Source organism: Schistosoma haematobium, chromosome 1 (assembly GCF_000699445.3).
Source record: "Schistosoma haematobium chromosome 1, whole genome shotgun sequence".
Taxonomy (NCBI): Eukaryota; Metazoa; Platyhelminthes; class Trematoda; order Strigeidida; family Schistosomatidae; genus Schistosoma; species Schistosoma haematobium.
The window spans coordinates 7,850,326-7,874,694 of NC_067196.1; the positions used below are offsets into that span (position 1 = coordinate 7,850,326).

At 35.9% G+C, this 24,369-nt stretch overlaps 1 protein-coding gene across 1 annotated transcript; it reads right to left on the reverse strand.

Annotated features, from left to right (window-relative positions):
- Positions 1-15,034: 15,034 nt before the first annotated feature.
- Positions 15,035-18,158, reverse strand: MS3_00001731 (uncharacterized protein). Its single transcript, XM_051209211.1, has 2 exons — positions 18,132-18,158; positions 15,035-16,817 (listed from the first exon to the last, which is right to left on the reverse strand). The coding sequence occupies exon 2, from the start codon at positions 16,801-16,803 to the stop codon at positions 15,640-15,642; it is 1,164 nt and encodes a 387-aa protein (XP_051073050.1). The 5' UTR covers positions 16,804-16,817; positions 18,132-18,158; the 3' UTR covers positions 15,035-15,639.
- Between the last annotated feature and the right edge of the window lie 6,211 nt (positions 18,159-24,369).

Genomic DNA, 24,369 nt, shown 5'->3' on the forward strand with positions numbered 1-24,369 from the left:
TCATACACTTTTTGTACAAGCCTAAAAATCAATTGTATCCATAGACTTTGGACAAAATGGAAACTTTCTGAACGAATTCGAGTATCTGAGTTGGTAACTGAAAGTACACAGTAATGTATAACTGAAATGAATGATAATCAAAAGGATTCAAAACTTACTTATCTACTCAAAGCTACTAACACTATACATATCAGTGGAAAAAGGCCTAAATAATAATAAAATTTATTTTTTATAAGATTAGTCAATCTAAAAAATGAATCGTTGTTTTTCTAAAAAATTAATAATATTGTGATGTGTACTACTTATATGGGCATAATTAGTAGATAACGCTAGACAGGAATAGAAAGTCTGTTAGGAGAAGATTGAGAAGATCGAGAAGGGAAAAATAGGAACAGAAAACAATTGGTATGGAAATGAAGGAACAAGGAAGTAATTGTAATTTTTGTTAAATATAGTCGGTTTTTCTTAAGGCCAGAGGAGGAGAGGAAGATCAAAAAAACACATTACGCCGAGAAATGGAAACAGACATGAGAAGAATGAACAACAATTAGACAGAACTAGAAATGAAATCCTAGGACAGAGTGGGTTGGAGAATGCTAGTCGGTGGTCTATGCTCCATTGGGAGTCACAGGCCTAAGTAAGTTAGTAAAGTAAGCTGAAATTCAATTCTTAACACTAACAAAGAGAAGATTCAAATCACTGTAAAGAAATAACCCAAATAAACAAGATCATAAATAATTGAGGAAAGCAGTACAATAACTTGATTTTAGCAATCAGAAACCCTCATTAATTAATATACATTTATATCAGAATGGGGATTTGTGGAGATTGTAGTAATTTAATAATTGAATTCATGAGTCGCACAATATCACGGGGGGGGTGGAAGTTAGACATTAACACCGTTGGATACCGGTTCAGTGATCTAGAGGTTAAGTGCTCTCAAACGAGATCTATGGCTCTTATTTCAATTGATGTGTATAGGATTGTGGATGCATACTGTTGAACAATCCCATACTAGAACAAAACAGCTAGGTTTCCAATGATGGTCGAACTTAAATCAATCCATGAATTCAACCATTAAATAGTTTGTCTGTATAATGTTAATATTAATGTGGTGTATACTACTTACATTGACAGAATTAAGTAGTAAGTAACATCAATCAGAAGTGGAATGACTAAGAGCGGAAGGTTATGAAGATCGAATTAAAGAGAATAGGAACATAAACAGCGAATAATTGTAATAACAACGGGAATGAAAGAACTATAAAGTTTTATGAATGATCTCTGTAAGTTTGTATAGGTGATATACTACATTATAATACGTTCAAAATAACAATTGTTGTTATATTTATATAGGCTTTTGATAGGAGTAATCTTTGGTCCAAAGGTTATTTCACTAAATATTGTCTTATCAAAGTACAATGAAGGAATAACGATTTCAATGTCTTGTAAGTGGATTAGAATGATAGAATTTGGAAAGTTTGATGAAATCAGTCATTATTCTCTTAATAATTGGTTAAATGTTTAAATTAAACAAAACTTAGCTGGCTAACCTTCAGTGATAATCATCTCTGTTATATCCCGACGAGAATAATAAGCGGTAACTGTTGGGATCTGTTTAAGGATAAATACTATACATATATATTTATTGTATAATCGTTAAGTAACTAAACTATGTTTATTCATATTCCTCTCATTTAAAGCTTTATTTTGATTTATGAACTATTATTATACGGTTTACCATTCTTGAGTTATACCCAGTCTATCAAAGACTACCTCCCACATTCACAGCCACATCTGGCTAAATCTTGTACAAATGTTGTTTCTTATTTTATGGTACGATGTGGTGTGTTTGATGGGGGTATAAAAACCCAGTATGTTTGAAGTAAATGATTCATATTGCAGAGGCTGAGATTGGTGTTCTGAACTTAACAGGCAAGCATGGCTGGGCAGGAAGCAGGACTGATAAGGACTCTAGGCTGCTCGCACGTATTTTACGCGTCCTTGGTCCGATCGATAATTCACTGTTCTCTAATTGGCAGTATCACTAAGTATATATTAATGGGGCACAAGTCCAAAAGTTATAACAATTTTCAAGTTACCGATATTTTTCATATAACATTCCACCGGATTCTAGGTTACCATGACTATTTTCAGAACTTTTCTTCTCATTCATAATTGTTTGAGTTTGAGATGTAGTAAATATGCCTAAATGTTCTCATAACATGGGTACTTTTTCATTCAGGCTAATAGTAACTTAATGTACACTTCCACATCTACCTTGATTAATTCAATGAATACTGAGCTATTCGTCTCTAATAAGGTCATTTAAGATAAATGTTTGTGATCGAATTAAGCGTCACTGATGTTAATCCTGATAAATAGCCGATTGTATTTTTATCCGGTTTCCAAACGTTGAAAAAAAGAAGCCAAGTAGCTTATTGTAATACTTGAATAAGAAAGTTCAACGTTAACATTGACGACGATAGATCACAATAGTCATCATTCTTTCATTCTTTGTTTTTATTTTGATTGATGCCAGTTTCCTTCTCTATTCTCTTCACTTGAATCTTCTCAATCTACTGCTTACAGGCATTTCATTTCCGATTGGTGCTACACATTACTTATATCTATTGACATAAGCAGCACACACTACAGTAGTAATAGTAGCAGTAGTGTAATGAACGACAACAGAATCTCTTAACAAAATCTAAGAACCATACAGTAATTACTTAATTTGCAAAATATCCATCAATTATCTCAAACTCTATTGCTCCTTGATTTCCATACTAATCACTGTCTGTTCTCGTTCTCCTTTCTTTGATCTTCTTAACATTCTGCTACCAGTAGTAGTAGTCAATAATTTTTGGGAACATTACCCAGTGGTCTTGACAGGATTTCATTTTCTTTGCATAATAATCCTTCCTGATTATTTCAAATAAAATCCTATTCGTTTTACAGCTCATACAATAAGAGTTTTCAGTCCAAATATTTGTTGATCACTCCTCATCTCTCGTAATATTCCGTATTTGTCTTCATTATAATAAACTAATATGTGTACACCATGTAGTAATAACTTATTATCCGTTATGACTTTGAGTAGTTATTAACAAAACCAAATCCTATCTCGTCTATTTATATCTAGATAGCGTATCAATAGTTCTACGCCAAACAAAAGATTTCTCCTGATGACAAATCTGTGAAACTCTATTTCCTAATACATTGTTTTCCTAAAATTCGAATAGCTTTTGATAGAGTTTGGTTTACTGAGCTAGGCAGTGTAATCGTTACAGAACATAACTTCATTAAAATCATCAGTCACCCTCCCTTCGAGTTACAAATCTTCTCAGCCACTATATCAATGTATACAGTATTTAGTATACAGATCCGTCAGGTTAGAAATAAAAATAAAATAAGAATACCAAATATTACATTAAAACAATTCATGAAGATATTAGAAAAAAGTTACCTACATTAGTGTTGGTTAATGTTCATCGAATTTCAACGTTGGTTACTATATAGTTAAAATTTTAACCAAGTAAATATAAGCAATTTCAAGGTTACATAGAAATCAACAGTCACAATTGATTGATCACTGGGTGGTGATCAATGTCATGTGTGCCAATTCCTTATTAGTGCAGATCGAATGCTATCGACCAAGTTGCAACGTGGCCACTAGTCTAGGTGACTCGATACTGCGTGCACTATTGTGAGATTAGATAGTGGTTGGAGGTAGTCGACAGGAAACCCTGGACCCGGGTTTCGTGCTACTTGGCACTCATGACTTGACACACATGACATTGGTCACCACCCAGTGATCAATCAATTGTGATCACATCTCAGTCCTACAGGCGGTTGGTCGTGGCCCGGATAGCTCAGTGGTAACGTCTCTGACCGTGAAGCTGGGTGACACGGGATCAGATCCGTCAGGGAACATCAGTTCCCTCAAGATTACAGATACACTTTGCTGACGAGTGCCAAGTAGCACGAGACCTAGGTTCAGGGTTTCCTGTTCACTACCTCCAACCACCATCTAGAAATCAACAGTCCTTGACTTAAATAGTTGAAATTAACTAAGTTTCGATAAGGGCAGTGAACTAGACTAACAAAGTTAATCGTATTAATACAAGAAGTACCGGTGAGACTATAATTTATGGATGACCTTTGAGCGATGGTGAAGTAACCTTGAGAGTGTTTACCTACTTACGAGACCTTAATAAGGGTTATAAAGAAGTTTGGAAAATAAGGATTATGATTAGAATTAGGAGTTAGATTTAGAGTTTTCATAACGAACTGACGTCAGTCATAATGTCAAGACACTGTTTAACCAAATGGATGAATGAATTTTGCGCCAAAATCTAAGACCTGTTATCGTAAATCTGATTGGTTCATCCATAAATTTTAGTCTCGTCGAAGTATCTATCATTTTCAATTGATTAAACTTTTAGAAACAATAAAATGAGTTGGAACAATGGAAAGTATAGCTGTAGTGAATGAAAACAGAAGTGGGGACAATCGAATACAAAATTACAGAAGATCTTAGTAAAATCTAAGAACCATACAGTAAATAATTCATTTGCAAAATTGTAATCAATTGTCTCAGACTTCACTGTTCCTTCATTTCCACACCAATCATTCTCTGTTCTCGTTCTGCTCTCTTTGATCTCCTTAACCTTCTGCTGTCAGGTATTCCACTTCCAATTGATGATACATACTACTTACATATGTCGACATCAGTAGCACACACCACAAAGTGACAGAAAAACATGTAACTTCTTGTTAATTTAAACATATTAGCTTATGAACCCTTCGAGACTGGACCCACTACTCTTCACTAATCTATAATCAAAATGAAGATAATCACTAATGATATATATTGAACAGTTTACAAAATAAACTAATAACATTTTATTGTTAATTCATTAGTTCCTTGACATTCTTTCGAAGTCAAATATGACTTCTCCTAAACAAGTTTGTACCAGCAGACAAAGAACCAAGTTGGTTATCTACCACTACAGTAGTTAGTATTAGACTATGATCTTATGCAACTCTTCTTTATGCTCTTGCCTAAGCAACCACTAGGATTTAGTTTGGTTTTCAAGTAGCTTTTTTACTACTAAACAATGAATGACCATATTTGTTTCAAACTAATAATATTAACTCTATACATGTTAGAAACAGATAATGTGCTAAATGTTGATTTGTAATTAATTTAATTATAACATCGTATAGCCTTGAGCTGGACAGTACTTTCAGGCATTGATCAAAGAAAATATATGTCGGTAAAGCAAATTCTGCATACATTGTAACATAATATCTGTTCCTAAAGAAGTGTCTCTATTCATAGGGATAAAAAGATTACCTCGAATAAACGATATTTATCTATTAATGAATAGTATACTATAGATAGGAAAAGAATCACGAGTTAATCTCCTATCAGGATATTCGCCTCATGACTTTATTGACACTGGTGACATAATTATATTTGGTGAAGACACCGTTAAAATGTGGTACGGTTTCTTGAAGCGGTGAGCGTACATCCCAAGCCCAAAGTTTCATATGACTGACTGACTGACTAACTGATCAGTATGAGTAAAACTTACAAAACTATGGGTATTTACGTTAAACGTTTGATCTATTTTTGATATATAACAAACTTATTCTGTTTTCTTAGCTTTGATCCATATCAGCTTTCCTTCAAGTATAACGGTCATAAACAGAATATCAATCACTGTACACGAAAATTACTCACTAATATGAGAGTTATCAAATAATAGATGTTACAGTTTGGAATGTATAACCCAAAAAGTAAGATATTGATTATTTCATCAGAATCTGGAGTTGTATCACGAAGTCTACAATCAAACTATTTCAATTCGCCAACAATTAGTTATTATTATTATTATTATTATTATTGGTAGCTCCGGCTCCACCTGTACAGCAGTACGACTTCGCCTTCGGACCTTGGGTTTGTTGCTTTTAGTCTTACCGCTCTTCAACCGACCTGTCTGACATGGTGGGACCTTGAGGAACGGTTGTTCCAGCCAGTATAGCTCGGTTGCTTCATCACGATAAGCAAGCCCGACCACTACGTCAAGGTAGCAACAACGGTCGGGATTATTATTATTATTATTATTATTATTATTATTATTATTATTATTATTATTATTATTATTATTATTATTATTATTATTATTATTATTATTATTATTATTATTATTATTATTATTATTATTGGTAGCTCCGGCTCCACCTGTACCTACATTTCGACCGAAAAAACATTTGTATATTTTGATCTACTTATATATAATTAAGTAGGCTAAAATGTTTTATTCATTTTCCATGTCATCCATAATATCGTCATTATGATATTAAATATGAATATATAGTTATACCCTAAGTTTTTAAAGATAATTTTGCATTCTAACACAGAACAATAACTGTCCTCATATTTAATTGAACAATACCTCATGTGAGATGTAAAAAAAAATACTCGTAGCAAAAGTGATAAAGAAGTAGAAACTAGATCGATTACATAACCTTGACCGGATAAGTGTAGGCTGATATGTAATCCGTGTGATGTGATCGTTGATCAATTAAGTGACTTAATTAAAATCGTTAAGCTAAAATAAAATTTATGTTAGTTCTATAACATTCGAATGGCACGTACTAAAGAAAATTGATTCATCGAAAATGAATATCGTCAAGATAAAAACAAAAAAACTCGTTCACAAGACGAATGCTCAGTTGATTTACCGCTTCAGGAAATGTGATCATTTGCTTAACTTAGGAAACGTTTCATAAATTGAAGAAAGTCAAGAACAAAAGAATGTGGTTAATCAAGTTTCTAGGATACCATAAAACCAAAAACAAATGTCAGCTACAAATTTAAATCGAACTGCTCTTAAATTAAGTTTGGTTTTTTGAATGGTCCACTCAGGCATTTACCGAAGAACTTCCGTATGTTTCGTCCAAAATGAACAGCTGCTCATTAGATATCCTACACAAGTATCCATTTATATCTGAATTAGACGACTCTAATATTACATTCCCTTTTCTGATCACTAGGAATTCTTTATAAATAAGACATGAAAAACTACAATCTTAGTTACAGACTTATACACGTGAATAATTTTTAGTTAAGTGATTTGTAGTAGCAAAAGTAAATGTAATTGGTCACTGATTGTGGACGAACAGGCAAACAGCTTACTGATCATTTAATATGTGATTTCCTTCCCTTTAACTGATTTCTATTCCGGAGTCACTAAGAGCGACTACTTGCAATTATATACAATAAATTATTGGCTATCGTTAATCTGATTCTCCATTCTTGGTTGTGATTTGTACGTTTGATATAACGTGATCTGTTCTTTGTATTGTGCACCATCCTAATAATCAATCTAACGGTATTATAAACTCAGTCACCCAGACTGAGTTTTATTATCATTTTAATGTATTGGTGTAGTATACCGCAGAGAAGGAGAAATATGCATCCTGTGCAGATTGTCTCGATATTGCCTTAAATCATGAGTGAAATCCACGACACGTGTTTTGTCCCATTCGGGACTCGTCATCTGGGTGTGCTTGCGTCCGAGCTGATGTTCAATTTGTGACTCCAACCCAGGTATATCCGGCTGACGAGCCCCGTATAGGATAAAACTCACGTCTTGGATTCCATTTCTAGCCACCATTCATCTTAGCTTAAAACACAAATCCTGATGATAATTTTTTATTCTTTTCTTACCATTCCTCATAGTGGTTTTCAAGGTATTTATCTTCGTTTTTGAATGGTTTGCTGGGAGTGGAAAGGCAAAGTTTACGCAGTCAACTATCGACGTGTTTTGCATCTATGTCAGGAATAAAACCAACATGCATTATTCAGTGGCGAATTCTAATTCCCTCTAAAGTTAGTTAGTCAATTGACTTTGCATATTGTATATATACATTGGATTATCGATTAACAACCTGCTCATTTCATTTAAAGGTATTGGTTGACCGAAACATTTTAAATGTTAGGTAATTTATTATTATTGGTCGTTTATTTATTTATTTAAACACATTAACATAGATACAAGAAGACACCAAATGGATATGCGCCACATTAATCATTGAATTTGTGTGAGGGCTAGAATACTGAACAGGTTCCCAAACCGAAGCAGGCGGTTTTCTTAGGGGGCCACACCCCGAGTCTTTGACCTAAAGGTCTAATCCATAAGGCAGTGGAGCAACGTCAGGAGATGCACTCACATGGTAGCCGGTGACCAACGATTCGTTCATACGCCATTTGTTCCCTCAAGATCATGAAACACATGTGCACCATTGGTTTGGAATCAGGGTTTACCAACTCCCTATGTCGATCCTCCACATCCACCAACCCGGTTAAAGCTCGGGACATTCACTTTTTGTCCTCTGAATTTCGTAAACAACACCGGTGCCACGTGAAGGCAGTGAGCAGGACTTCTCTGGCAGTGGCTGTATGCACGTTGCCATGTGAGAGCATTTCATGAGGGTGAGTTGGTATATACTACTTATATCTGCCAAAATAAGTGGTATGTAGTACCAATCAGAAGTGGAATGGCTGACAGTAGAAGGTTAAGAAGATTGAAGTGAAGAAAACAGGAACGTAAACAGAAAGTAATTGTAATAACAACAGGAATGAAGGAACGATGAAATTTGTAAGAGACAACTGATGGAAGATGTGAAAATTATATATTAAATGTTTAATTTTCATATTTTGTGAAGATGCTCTGTTATTGGTTATCCCCATCAAGTCTTCAATCAGTACATTCGTAGCAGTAGTATCGTGGATGACAAATAAATCAGTCTGCTTTAACAGTCTTGTTTTCTTCCTTACATCGACAAAGGAGTGTCGTTCCATGGTAATAAGTACTGGGTGGAAGCCTTTCTTAATCATATCTCGTACTCAGAGAGCAGAAATCAATAGTGAACTCAAGTATTATTCTTGACATGTTAGTCTTGTTTCAAAACAGCAAGATTTACAATCTTCATTTACGTTTTAATCACTTGTACCGCACAACAGTAAACTAAACTAATGGGATATTATATGAAGAATACTAACACATAAATGGAATAATAATCAGTATTAAGCTGTTATACTACCAAATATAACTGAAGTTTGTTGATCAACCTGTTCAAAAATTAAGATTAAATATTCAATATTGTAATACATTCGTAGATTTGAAGATTCTCTTTGGCATTATTAATATCATAACTGAACTGAAGTGAACTTTGATTTTGTCATCATGAGAACCGCTTATTAACAGATTTACAAATATTAGTTGTGAAGAATTTCCATACTGACGTTTAGGACTGCAGTTGATTGATCTTCTATGACAGATATGAATCGTGTGCGGATTACCTCGAACGGTGCCAGATTTGAGTTCAAGAATGAATATCGACTCTGAAGTGAAGGTAAATTCAGCTGACGAGTTTCAAGTAGAACGAAGCCTACATGCTAGATTCTACTACTAACCACCATTTATCTCCGTTTAAAATGTTTATTCGTGAGCTTTGACAGGAGAAAATTGTTGTTTATCACCAAATAACTAAACACACCATCTCCAACTCCCTTCGGTTAAATATATAATCTGTTTTAAACATAAATGTAGGAACATCTGTTTGATTCCTTGCATATATCTTTCCTTGGTACTTATAAATATTAGTATCTATGGGCTCGTAAAGGTGTCCCCTGTAAAATACCTGGTACAATAGGATAGATTTCGCTTCATGAGTGATGAATCAACCAAACACTCATATCAAGCTTCAATGCAAGATTTCTGGTGGATGATATAATCTGTTAAGTGAAGAAGTAATTCATTACACATAAGTTACTAATTTTATTATATAATAGTAAGAATAGTTACCGCTAATCCTTAAAACTACCTCATAAGTTCAGTGAATCACATAAAAAGCACACGTTGGGAAATTCAGATATTGATATTACCCGACTTCCTTGGACTTGGACCTGTGGCCTGATGTTTGAAAAATGAACCATTTAACCACTAATCATATTGGTCAACGAAATTTATTCATATTTGAGCCTTGATTAAAGATCCATACTCTATGAGTTTATGAATGAATCTAATCACTTAACCCATACTAGGATAAAATGGCTGTTTAGTCCTTCCAGATTTTCAATAATGGTCTAACTTAGATTGGTTCATGATTTCAATGAAAGTCAACTATCTCCACAACTCAGTACTGAATCCATAAGCATGTACTTAACGGCCGCTGATTCTGAAAGACTAACATAACCAGAACTAAAGATACTAAACATACAAACAATGTAAAATAAGGTTTGAATAAATTGTGTTTTGTCTAGTTTAATGGCCCTGCCCCATACCATTCAACATCAACTGGAAATTCAGTGAATGACATACTTAAATTGTTCGTAGTCGTACATGGCTGGAAGTACTCAGGAAAATAATCTTCTGCATAACCATTTGCAGTTGTTAATCATCATAAAACTTGTCTGTCATCTTAGGGGAAACTTCAATCCATATCAAATAGAAACTCTACTATTGAGCTATGCAGGCTACAAATGACTAATGAAATACAAGACTACATTAAGCCTTTCTGGTTTTAGTAGAGTTTTATTGATCATTGCATTGGAAAACTAAACTAGCATTACATTTGAGGTCATTTAGGGTGAGTTGGTTTATTTTAAGGTTGTTTTCATTTATAGTCATAAAATTCAAACTTATGAATGTCAAAAGGAAATACAACCACTTAAACCTCATAAAAAAGAACCGATGCACCGATATGAATAACTATGATAACACTAAATACAATCATTAAGATAATTTACCTTAAATAAATATAGTTTTTAACTAAAGTAAACAGATATGGAAATTTCAATAATTGAGATCATGAGTCAATCGAAGCTAGATCACTATGGAAGACCTGGAAACACTGAACGGCCGTTTCGTCCCAGTATGGGACTCCCCAGCAGCGCGTCCACGACTCCGCCTCGCGGGATTCGAACCCAGGAACTATCCGTTTCGCGCCAGGCTCTTAACCAACTAGGCCACTGAGCTGATTGGCATCCAACGGTATTAATGTTTAACTTCAACGAATCCACGAAATTCAGTGACATCCACCATTGTCATCACAACAGACCCGGTTGAACTTCACTGATCACAGCTTCTCACTAGAACTCGAGGAAACATATATTGAAACCAGTCACTAGTGAGCATATGTTGATTAATATCAGAAGAAGTTTTGTGGATATTGTAGTAATTTCAATAGTTGTGATCATGAATCAATTGAAGCCAGACCACCATGGAAAACCTGTAAGCACTGATAGGTCCTGGGTTTGAATCCCGCGAGGCGGGGTTGTGGATGCGCACTGCTGAGGAGTCCCACAATAGGACAAAACGGCCGTCCAATGCTACCAGGTTTTAAATGGTGGTCTAGTTTCAATTGACTCATAATCTTAACTAGTGAAATGACTACAATCTCCATAAAACCCCTTCAGATTTGGAAATTGTCTATAAATACAGGTATAAATCGATTTCATTATTGTATTAGTTAACGATACACTTCTAGTTGTAAATTATGTAAAATTTACATATTTGTAATTTAGAGTTATGTAATTTTTATGAATGTTTCTCTATTAATACTGTTCAACAGAACCGTTATAATGATACAACTATTGATTATATATTCATCAATAATTTATCAGTGATTACAAAACTGATCAGCAGTTTAAACCTTGTCAACCCTTAATATCTAAAAATTCCAATGATTTGAACTATTTTCCTTTCTAGATTTCATAAATGAAAAGATCATCGTCTTCCAATAAACCAAACTAGAAATCCGATGAATAAAACTAATTCAACCTGGTTAACCACCATTGGTGTTAGGGATGAGTTATCCACTGCCTAGTATCATATATCCATTGAAGTAGTCAGTCAATACTTTAATTATTGAAATCAAGCCCACTGCTGAAGAATCCTATACTAGGATGAAACAGCTATCCAGTAGTTCTAGGTTTTTAATTATGGTCTAATGTAGACTGCTTCATGATTTCAGTAAAATTTAACAACCCTCTATTGACATATGTTTATGTCGACCTCTGAAAATTAGGTCGAATTTCTTGACAGTCTCCAACTATTCCATATGACTACACTATATACCAACAGTAAACATTTAGCTCAATTCGTGATAAACGTTATCTTTAATTAATACAGAACTCGTCATCCCGCATACGGGACTCGAACCTGGGGCATCCAGTCTTTCGAGCGAACGCCTAACCTCCAAACCACCGATCCGGCGTCCAGCGGTGTTAATGTCTAACTTCAATCGATCTATGGTCGTGCTCAACACTTCATCCATCGTCTGAGGTTGATACCTGTCTCTACCCGAGATTAAGCATTCGCTCGCGAGACCGGAGATCCTGGGTTCGGGTCCGGCATGCGGGATTCGCACGGTTGAGGAGTTCCACATCAGGACGAAACGGTCATTCAGTGCTTCCAGGTCTTTAACGGTTGTCTAGCTTAAATAGACCCGTGAGTTCAACTATTAAAATTGCTACAACCTCCATAAGCCCCATTCTGAAAATAATGCAAAATCATCAAAATAAGTTTTTCATAAATGTCAAGTTATTTGTATCCAAATAAATTGTAACCAATTATCGATTTTCGTTGTTTTAAAGGTTGGTGAAGAATGAATCAATACATTACCAATACAATCCAACCTGACCAATCTGAATCACATACACTTTGAATGGGGTCATTTGATTTGAAATGGAACAATGAATAAAAATATAACGCTCAAATGACTGGACCAAATGAAGAAAAACAACTTGTAAGCAATCTTCCAATAGTGATTCATTTTTATGGTTACCAGGACTATGGTTCTATAATCTTGGCAATAGAGTTTTGATCATTTATTCGATGGTTCGAACTGTGCTATGTTTACTGAAGTCTGTCCTTATTTAAAATATGTGTCCTTAATGTTGTTTGAAATTACAACTGCTGATATAGAATTAGGTTGGGATAAAAGTAGTATCGCCCAAACCAAAATGTTGTATCAATCCAAGAAATTATTGACTGTTAGTCTGAGCCTTGTTGATAAATGCAGACAACCAGCTTCGGGTTTGTGCGATAGCTGATCAGTAGTTGGAAATATTGAGTGATATAAGTCAGAAATGGTCACAGTAGTTTATATGCATTTATTACTCTTCAATCCGGTCGAGTTGGACTAATGCCTAATTGTGCTAGAACCTACGCGAGGTGGAATCGTAGATGCGCACTGTTGAGGAGTCCCATACTAGGACGAAACGGCCGTCCAGTGCTTCCAGGTTTTCCATGGTGATCTAGCTTCAATTGATTCATGATCACAACTATTGAAATTACTAAAATCTCCACAAAACCCCTTCTGATACTAATCATCTGCTCACTAGTGACTGACTTCAAGAGACACTCCTGGAGTTCTAGTGAGAAGCCATGACTAGTGGAGTTCAACCAGGCCTGTTGTGGGATATCAGTTCACTGAAGACAATGGTGACGGTGGCGCAATTTCGTGGATTGGTTGAAGTTAGACATTAACACCATTTGATGCCGGCTCAGTGGTCTAATGGTTAAGTGCTCGCGCGCGAGACTGATTTTGGCCTTTGTAAAATATCATAATTATGAACCTATAACTGTAGAGCCTGATGAAGTTACTGAAAACAATTGTTCGCTCAAATCTTCTTCATTTTTGAATATTTTATGAGGACTTTTAAACTGAGGAAGAAACCAAAATGAAAATGCATGACTAAATCTTATCGGGCTGTCTAACTTCGAACTGAGGGATTTAAGATCAACCCCTTTAATTTATGAATTATATCTGTTGTGGAAAAGCTAGTTATATTATCCAGACTTCCCAAAACTTTGATGAGGTGACTTTCAAATTACATTGCCTTTTTGAGAAATTTTATGATTATTGTTGTCAGTAAATAAACACAATACACATATTACACATCTCGGGTGCTGTTAAAGGTATTAGAGTAGTTGTCACTTCCCATGTGCCCACACCGTGAAAGGATATTTCTTCTTGAGAGACCTAAAAAGGGAGCTGGATTAGTGATCTAGGAGAATGACCGCAGAGACAAGAAGATAACTGCCAAAGCCCGGTCACGCACGTCATTTTTATGGGACGTTTTTGATGTGATAGCTCCGTACTTCAAAAGATCTTACAAACGGAGATGGAAATCCATAGGGTAAGGTGAGGAGTGAAATTTTTAGAGGAATACCTTATAGCTGCCATAACCCTCAAGTCAGCAGTACAACTTCCGGCCTTCATTTTTACCGTTTTCCAAACGACCTGCCTGGCACGGTAGGACCTGAAGAAGCATATATTGCAGCTAATATAGCTCGATTGCGTCGTCCAGACAAGTAAGCCCGACCAACACATCAAGGTGGCAGCCACGGTTTCATCTATCTGTGATAAATAGGTACGGCAGCTTGAATCGATTTATATACGTACTGGGTCCTACTTCGCTCTTAAATGATTGCTGCACATAATAATAAAGGAAATATCTAAAAAGATATTCAACATCTGTAAAGGATTTTCAACAATTGCATGTAATATCACATTTATCAAGGAGGACGCAACATCCACTTTCTCATTCCTCAACACAAACTAATAGTGAATGTTTGTACATAAGGTATAAACGCAATTTCATAGAAGTGCATCATCCACTGAGTACTCAAATCTGTATTATGTAGTTACATGTTACCACACTTAAATATCTCAACTCAGTTCAACCCTTTGAATTACAGTTATCCCCTTACAGTGAATATCACTAATTATGAAACATTGATCCATGAAAATTTATGAATTACCTTAAAACACTTATCATTATTTATGTTTCAAAGTCTTCCTTCTTGTTTAGCTAATTAGTTATAGTGAATACCCAACAGCCTAATTTTACAACCTGGTACGATCAGTAAAGATTGACATCATTCAACTTTGCTCAATCAAAGCAATTTTTACGCAGACTTGTTAATTACCGAGGAGAGTATACATCTTTGTTTTTCTCACAACATCATATATTCATAAGTTAAAGTAAAAATCATCAATAATGTATAGATGAGAATTCATTACAATAACAAGGAACATTATTTAAACTAATTTCTAGTATGAAAACCACAGGCATATAAAAAGTTGGAATTTTTCAATAAATAAACCAAAAAATCATACAAAATCGAAAAGTACAGTCCAAGCAACTATACAATAAATATAAAACCCTTACTTCATATAACAGGATAGTAAACACAAAGACAAAACATTTCAAAGCATTATTGGTTTAATGATACACACAATAGGCATGTAAATGTAATCAGCGTACTGACAAACAATAGGAATCATGAAAAGGTGTAAAATAATATGTTTTTCAAAACAAAAATAATGAATATGTGACTTGTTTTATTTCTTAATGTATTTCGTTAAAATGCAAATACAAATCTGATATAAGTGTTATGATATCATGAGATAAACAACAGAATCACGGCATATATCAATCCATTATAAGAAAACCACATGCATTTTGTTTGAATGCACTCAAACTCCTTATTTTACATCCACAGAATATTCTGTTCCGTGAACAGATTCATAATCTTTTCGGAAAGATTGTCAGCTATTCCTATGTGATTGATAAACAGAATTCTGAACCATTATAGAACTTGAATTACTGCTGGAAATAGATTCTAACTCATCATGATAGTGGTCGGAGATGACAGCTGACGAGGAAACTTTTCTCGTCGTTATTTTTTCTGGTGTATGTTGCCATACTCCCTCCATATTGCTCCTGTCATATTCCATTACAGGGTTTTCAACAAGAGTTGTATATGCAACGTATAAAGTGTAACCAAAATCGACAAAAAATGTGACCACCAGTAAAATAAATGTTACGATTAAATAAACACGAGATGTGGTCAGTTGTAAATTTATTGATTTAGTAATAAGATCTAAACAACCTGAAGTATAAATATGTCGATTAACGGAAATATTATCAGTGAAATAACATGAAATCGGTAGTGCAGTTTCTACGTTACTCTGTACATCTCTTTGTCCATATGAACTCCAATCAGTGTAATTGATCTGACCACAACACTGGAAAGTTTTTTGTATTATGTCCCAACACTTTAGTGCATTGTTAGAGCTCTTGGCACTAAAGTAGCTTACACGGGCCTCTACAAATGTGCTGGCCATCTCTGAGTTAAACAGTGTATCCATTTCAGACAAAAAGTTTCCTACCAATATTAAACTTAATATTAAACCAACTGATAAAATTCCAAGAAATATGGAACCGAACCATAACCATCCAATTCTGAAGTGACAACAGTCGCATATGCTTGATGATCTATCAAGTGTATCATCACTTGCACAACGTGGACGTGAAAAATAAGAAGGTCCATAAACTTGACCACAGTGGACACCAACAGCTGTTGTACAAGAATCAAATGGATTATCCGATGAATAAACTAGTTGATTAGCTTGAACTCCAGGTTGACTTGAATTTATAACACTACCAACTGATTTTGGAGGACAAAGAAATGTGAACAGAAACCAAATGAAGAAAATTATGGCTAATATGATCTGTAGAATAGAAAGGCCAAGAGAAAGCCAGAACACAGTGTATATAGCATGAAGTATAGGACAATTTCGAATAGGTTGACTAATAATCGTACTGAATAAAACCAGTCCGACAATTCCTGTGCATAAAAGTGTGAGGATAAAGCATCCGTGTAACGCCTTTAGAATATGAAGGCGCTGAGTCAAACTCAATCTTTGCATGTATCTGAGCTATCCTAGAGATTGAGAACAAATTTAAAAAAATAGGAATTTTATAAATAAATGTACTTATCATATGTAACAGGAAGTACTGACAGACCATTTTTAAAATATGTATTACCACCGATCAACCTCTGTATTTAACGATATACGATTGGAGGAATGATAACAAGTAATTGTACGTCTAGTAAACATACATCGGTTTTTGTACTAGTGTTACGCATACCCAAAGACTGCCGATGCAGTAGGTTGTAAGACCCAAGTCACGACATGATATCAGTTCACGAACCCACTGACTCTTAGTCACAGCAGTGCTGATAGATTTAGGCTAGTTTGTTAGGTTTATGGTGATAACCCCCATCAGAGGTACGAAAGTTTACGTAAAATGGCTCAGAACCGTCTACAACCTTTCAGATTCATTCGCTCTTCTTCTTCCCCCCAACCTTGAATTTCAATATTCCTTGATCTTTTCTACCGTCATTTTTATCACAATTACTTTGACTCCTTTGCTATTAATCTTGCTATCTTTATCTCTTAACTGTAACAAGGTATGGAGACTTGGGCCGATGCATATTTGTGGCACCTTTACGTTGATTGTGTTAGCTAGTTGTAGAGAGTGAGAAAACGTTCGTTGTACCAAGTTATCGAATCGCATTATTACGACAAGTTGATGAATAGTAAACGAGTCAAAATGAGTGTGTCGATGATAGTAAGGAAAACTTATCAATACGAGTATATTTTTAGGGGGACAGAAAAATACATGTGCACTGCATGCGGTTTAAATCCACATTATATGATTTGAGTGCCATCAAATCGTTAACTGAATAATCAATAAATGGAAACAGTTGCCTTCTTATTCAACACATAAGCGTTTACAAGTGTGGGCAAAAACCATTTGAATTTGGTCACATTTGTCTCAACAATAAGTCTCCTAATTCCTTTGTAATGAATTCAGTACATTAAAGTGGAGTAAAAGCATCCTTTAGGCCACACACTTCCTTGTATGTGCTTCAAATACCACCACGAAATAATATACAAATTCTGAGCAGGTTGGTGTTTTTATTTTATGATAATGTTTTAATGCATTATTTAACGTCAATTTTCCCCAAAATGTTGAAAATAATAAGATGGGGAATGATGTCAGTATGGTTGAGCAAAATTTAGCTCGAATGACCATCCGTACACATATTATTTTAATCAGTAAGACCATCATAAATGATATTACAACATGACGCTTATCATATTAATTTTAAAAACCTCAGGATTGTTATGTATTAACGAGAAACGACCACTACCTTTGAAGAACATTACCGTCAAGGTCATTGACTCACATTTGCAATAGCCGCTGTGTATATGAGTACATGGTGATTTTGAGCAATGTCCAGTTACAAAAACCGATTCTTGATATGAAGAAAAACACAGTCACTACCAAATCTTAAATCTTTGTTAAGGTTCTCGAATTCTCTATATGAAATGGACTTTATTTCAATTGTTAGGAATGTAGAAGCAACAAATCGTCCCCTTCGTACCCCATATCAAAGTACTTATCAAGCACCAAAACTTAAATTTTTCTAGGCAGAGTCAACAGATAGCTTGGCCCTCGTGAGCTGCTTCTTAAAAGTAAAAGAAATTTTCCCGGTTAGGAAAAGGTATGATTCTTTCTGATTTCTTTTCAGAAGCTAACTCTCGGAAACAACCCAATTAGCAGTCCAACGTGCAGTAACACTTGAAGATGTTAATCTACTGGAGTTGAACAGGAGTGATGTAACCACTTGAGTTGTGCAGCCTCACGCTGAATTTGTGTTTTTTGGTGCTTGCCTAGTATTTTTAGAAAAGACTAAAATGTCTTGTCATTATTTCGATTATTTCCTAAAACGGTCTCTTTCTAAGAATGATTTACTGCTAGGACAGACTGAGAGACTTCCAGGGTGAAGAGAGTTATTGGCGATGCGATACATCGAGTTTAAATCATGTCTACTTCCCAGATGAACTACCTGTACATTCATAGTTTTCAGGCGAGCTAAATAACCTGTATTTCCCAGTATGAGCACCTCTTTGTTTGCTCCACTTTGAACACGTTCAAAGGAAGCGATTTTTTGTAATAAAGAGACATGGCGCAAACACTTTTCTGGGCAAAATCTTAAGTAACCAATTAAGAAAGTCTGACATACACCCGGAGTAAGATTTCCTGAAATTCTTGAGAGGATCCTCAGTAGTGAGCACGTCTTTTTGGTTGTACTTGGTTTGTTAAAAGAGAAATCTAGACTGATACAAAGAGTGGTGTACCAGTCCCTGTTCAGTGGTGGAGGTTGTAGCTGCGGGACCTCATAGAAAGTACGAAGTAAACAGATTATCAATATTGCCCATCATCAATATTCCACTGACATTCTACAGATATTAAAGCCGGAAGACTGGTCTTACGTTAACCATTCTGAAAAGTCAGGATATCATCGGAGTGTTTTTCTTCAAAATTTATGACTGTTTGAGTGTGTCAGAGTTAGGGTCCTAAGCTTTATGGGCGTCGTTAATAATCAATAAAAGGGTTTCTCCAAAGATCTGTGTTTGTGACATTCTGCTCTCCAATGAAGGTCAGTCAGAAGAAGTAACGCGAACATCGTTGGCTTTTGACCTCCATCTTAAATAACAGAGGAGTTAATTCATCACACACCCACTTGAACCTGTGAAGTTCAGCTTCCGGGATAGAATATACTGGTCTATTCTACTGAGTCCTTATAGTAAATCTAGAAGGCTGGTGTGAACGGGACAACTGTTCCACTGAGGAAGTCCATCCGTTCTGAACAGCCATTTGGTTTTTATTATAGGGTCTACTAGGCAAGAGTCCGCGTTATGGTCAAGCAAGCATAAATTTGTTGACTAGGTACTTAAAAAGAGACTCATTTAAAACCCTCTCCGTGTACTAGCAGCTCATTTCTAATAAAATAACTTACCCGTAGGGATAAGTAAGTTAAGATTCACTATATGTATCACTGCTCGTTCTATACTTCTAGGTGTCAGGATCTTCTTATGTGACGAATTGTACTGAACGAGGAATTCTCATTACTTACGTTCTTCATTTTGCACCATAAGTATGTGCGAACCTGCAACAGCGTAGTGGTAAATACCTTAAAACCTCAACTTTTTTCGCTCGTTCAGCCGCGAAGTCAGAGAACTTTTGTTGCCTTGTCACAATGTGTACTGCTCCAAGGTATGGAACTAGGAGAGAAGTCATATCAGTAAACATTCGAAAATTGATCGTTTGATAAAGAAGATATAGAATGTAAGGTCTACATAAAATGGGAAGTCCATATCTCCGAATTCTTGTTCCAATATTTTCGTTCTAACGAAAGGTTATCTTTTGACCCCACCTGCCTTTGACTGTTTTGTTTTAACCTAAGTTAGTAGCCTTAATTTCACACAGTGTTCTGTTCATGAGTCATATTTAGCGATCAATTATCCATTAGGCTGTTCTTTAGTGTTGAAAAGTCAAATTGGTCAAAAAATTATTCCGGTAATAAATTCTGGAGCAATAGCTCGCTTCTCTAGACTTTAGTATATACCGACTAGGACGAAAGGAATGGTATCAATTCGAAATTTTACACAGATTGTTCATCTACATGATGCTGTGATCGAGCGAAATGTGTTAACTTTAAGTGGATACACAGAACACGTTCACCATTCAAAAGATAAAGTGATAACAGCACGAAAAACGGTTAAACATCTTTCAGTATATATTCTGATTTTCTCACTTTAGCGTCATACGGACTGATTTTTCTGGTCAGCATCCTTCATAGGTCGTTATGTCACCTTCCTCCTATGAGATATGTTTATCTACACCAACTCAATATATAGTGAAGAACGCATTTATATTAGAGATAGAACAATATATTCAATTTGAATAAAAGGTATACAACAACACCCAAGGATGGCCTAGCCTGCAAGGCAGAGCCATGCCGTTCGATTAATTCCTATCAATTGAATTTATTCTTCCCGCCTTCTCCAGCGTTGGGTTTTTATCCGCGCTAAATGTTGAATATCTACTTCCCCAAATGCCTCGTGTTCAGCCTTGAGAATTATGTGGTCAGGACGCGATGCCACTATAAGTGTATTCAAAGTTTGTGAATGCCATGGAAAAGTTATATTGACTTTTTTACTCCATTTACATCACAGCCCGTCTAAAGTACTGCTCTGTATCCGCTAGTCATTGCCCAACCAATGATTTAGATGCTCTTGGAGTGTTCAAATAATAATAGCCAAAACCTTGGTACTAAGTTCTAGAGTAAAACACTGAGGTGAAATCACAAGAAAGAATAAACTAATACTGAAAAAGTATGCAGCGGTAAGTAGCTAGAATAACACTGAATACGAAAGCAATATTAATCGCACAATACCTAGTCTAAGAAACTGAAGTTATCACGGAAATGATGTCTTTGTTAACTCTCCTGCCCGAAATTTCCTCTTACACGAGGATCACAAGACCAGACAAATGGGTCGAAAGTGAAGTAATGCGAAAGTATATTTGACTAATGGTCTAATGGTCCTGCCACGAAATTTGAAAGTCGTAGCATTTTTTCACGTGTTTGGGGAACTTTTCGACTAGGCCATCAACAGGATGTATTATACAGAGATTATCATCTTATCTTGTATACCGGGTAAATTTTATCCTGGGGAAATAATTGTGACGGACACTTAACAGTTAATACATACCCATCGCAGACTTTGTTTCCTACATATCATACATAAGTCTCCAGTGGTTGACATCGTTGGATTATACTGATTAAGATGCAAATATTCAAGTGATGGTCACTCTCCACGTTATATCTGAACACCTTATACCTAAAATACATTATATACCAATAGTCTCTGATCCTAGTATTAACCCGGTTAATATTTATTATTATCCATGTACTCAAATATTCTGTTTGATTAAACGAGCTCTCTACTCACCCACTTTCAAATTATGGCAAGTAACTCCACTAAAAGAGAAATCTCGCCAACTTCTAAGCCATCTATAAGGTCAAAATCTGCAACCCCTGCGTCAGGTGATTCAGTACCTGTCAATATCAAACCTTTATCTTATGAGCCCTGTGAATTTAATCCCCAAATATTACGATTACTAACTTATTCTTTCCCTATCTCTGTGCAGTGTGCCAACGGTAAGACTGGTTGACATAAACATCACAATACCCACCTGAATCGAAGGGTCGACACAGTCTACCACATAGAATGTTTTACTAACGCCAAAATCCAAAATTTCAAAGACCAAAGAGTTTATTAGTTTATCTCATACATACCCAAATGCTGATGGACAAAGTATTAACATCCGTCAGTTACGAAACTCTCTGGCCGAAACTAACGGTAGACCTTACCAATTAGCGCCCCTTACACATATAATGGGCCTTAATACTGATAAAAGTCTTGAACAGCTCACTAAAGCTGAGTGTATTTTGGAGTTTGTGGCTGAAGAAGTGACGAAAAGAGTGGTATTCTGTTTCAGTGCAGTTGCGTACTTTCTCCCCGACCGCACACACCCATCTAAGTTAAGGGATATTTGCCCTAGAGCATGCGGTATGCTGAACATTAACTGCAAAGTCATCCGCCTGAGAAAAAAGCCGGATAAATTGACATGCCCCTCCTGTTTAAGTTTGGCTGTTGTAACGGTGCTAAACAGTTTGTTGTCACGAACTTATGGTATTGATGCTGATTTATCACGCAAAATACCTCTTTAAATCGTGTTACGAACGTTGAATTGGTTTCACTCCCTACCCAGAAATCCTATTACAAGCAAACCAGACAATTCCTTAATATACGAAGCCTACTCAAGACCCTATAATACCTGAAAAAAATAATAATACAAAAAAACGAAAGGGGCTCTAATAGCTTCGATAATAAAAGGAAGATAGCCAATTGTATATCACAATACTGTTTCTAGCACTATATTTTATTTTATAACCACACATAATCCCATACTCTCAGCTCCTTTCAGAATTGCCTCCATTTGTCAGTTGTATGTCCACTCACACCTTGTTAACACTTATTTTCTTTAACCTATTAAAATGCTCTTTCTTAGCAAATACCTTAATAAAAGAAAATTAGACTGAGTAACCATACCTTAAACATTCCTTCATGAATATTGGCTACTCTGCCTCTCGTCCTTTCTTTTACTTGCTCCCTTTTTCAGCCCTCTTGTGATATGGAACGAAAGATTTTATCCTGCACCATCCTCAAAGCCTTAGACATTCCAAAGGGACATAAGGTTGCGACATTTAGAAGCTCATACCTTCAATGGACCTATCCTTGACCATCAGTCGCACATTTGCAACGCAAGTTTCATGAAGCGCGCCAACTGCGGTACTGGTTAAAACCATCTACATTCATATCTTATAAATTATCAACCCAGCTATGTAATTTACTACAGTGGATATTGTGTCATTTGTATCAATTTGATCTTGCCTGTAAACTGGCATGCCTCATGTAACAAACTGTTATTTGAGAATAAATTATTATTATTATTATTAGTGTTACAACAAAAAACCAGCTAGAGACTGTTTGAAACATAGTAAATAGTTTAAAGTGCATGAACGATAAGAATGATCTACTTACTCACGCCTGTTACTTCCAGTGGAGCATAGGTCGCCGACCAGCATTATCCAACCCACACTGTCCTGGACCTATCCAATGTCATCCATTCTTCTCAGGTCTGTCTCCATTTCTCGACGCAATGTGTTCTTTGATCTTCCTCTTCTCCCTTGGCCTTGAGGATTCTAACAAGAGCTTACCTAGTCATGCACTTTCATGATTTCCTCAATGTGTGTCCTATCCACATCGAGAGCTTCTTAATTTCTTCTTCCACTGGAATCTGCTTTATTCTCTCTCATAGTAGGTTGTTGCTAACCAACAGATCCGAAGTATTTTGCGTAGACAACTGTTAACAAACACTTGTATCTTCTGGGTGATGGCTTTCGCAGTTCTCCAAGTTTCCGTGCCACACAGTAGAACTGTCTTGACATTTGCATTGAAAATTCTAACCTTGGTGTTGGTTGACAGTTGTTTTTATTTCCACATGTTCTTCAGCTGTAAATATGCTGCTCTTGCTTTTCCGATCCGCGCCTTCATATCTGCATCAGATCCACCGTGTTCATCAATGATGCTTCCCAAATATGTAAAAGTTTTTAGATCTTCCAAATCTTATCCGTCAAGTGTGATTCGATTCTTGCGTGCTGTGTTGTATCGGAGAATCTTGCTTTTCCCTTTGTGTATGTTGAGATCCACTGCTGCTGCCTCACTGGTCGCCTTCTCCTGCACTTGATGTTGCGTGTGCGGTAGAAGAGCCGAATCTGTGTAGTCTAGATCGTCCAGCTGCATCCTAGCTGTCCACTGTATCCCATGCTTCCTCTCAGATGTTGACGTCTTCATAATCCAGTCGATCACCAGAAGAAAGAGAAGGGGTGAGAGTAAGCAACCTTACCTGACACCGGTCTTTGATTTGGACGACTCTGCGAGCTGTGAGCTGCATGATTTTACAGCTTAATCCATCATAGGAATTCCGTATAATATTGACTGTGTTCTCAG

Coding starts and splice junctions, on each gene's coding strand:
- MS3_00001731 (XM_051209211.1), bottom strand. CDS start 16,803: ATGCAAAGATTGAGTTTGACTCAGCGCCTTCATATTCTAAAGGCGTTA.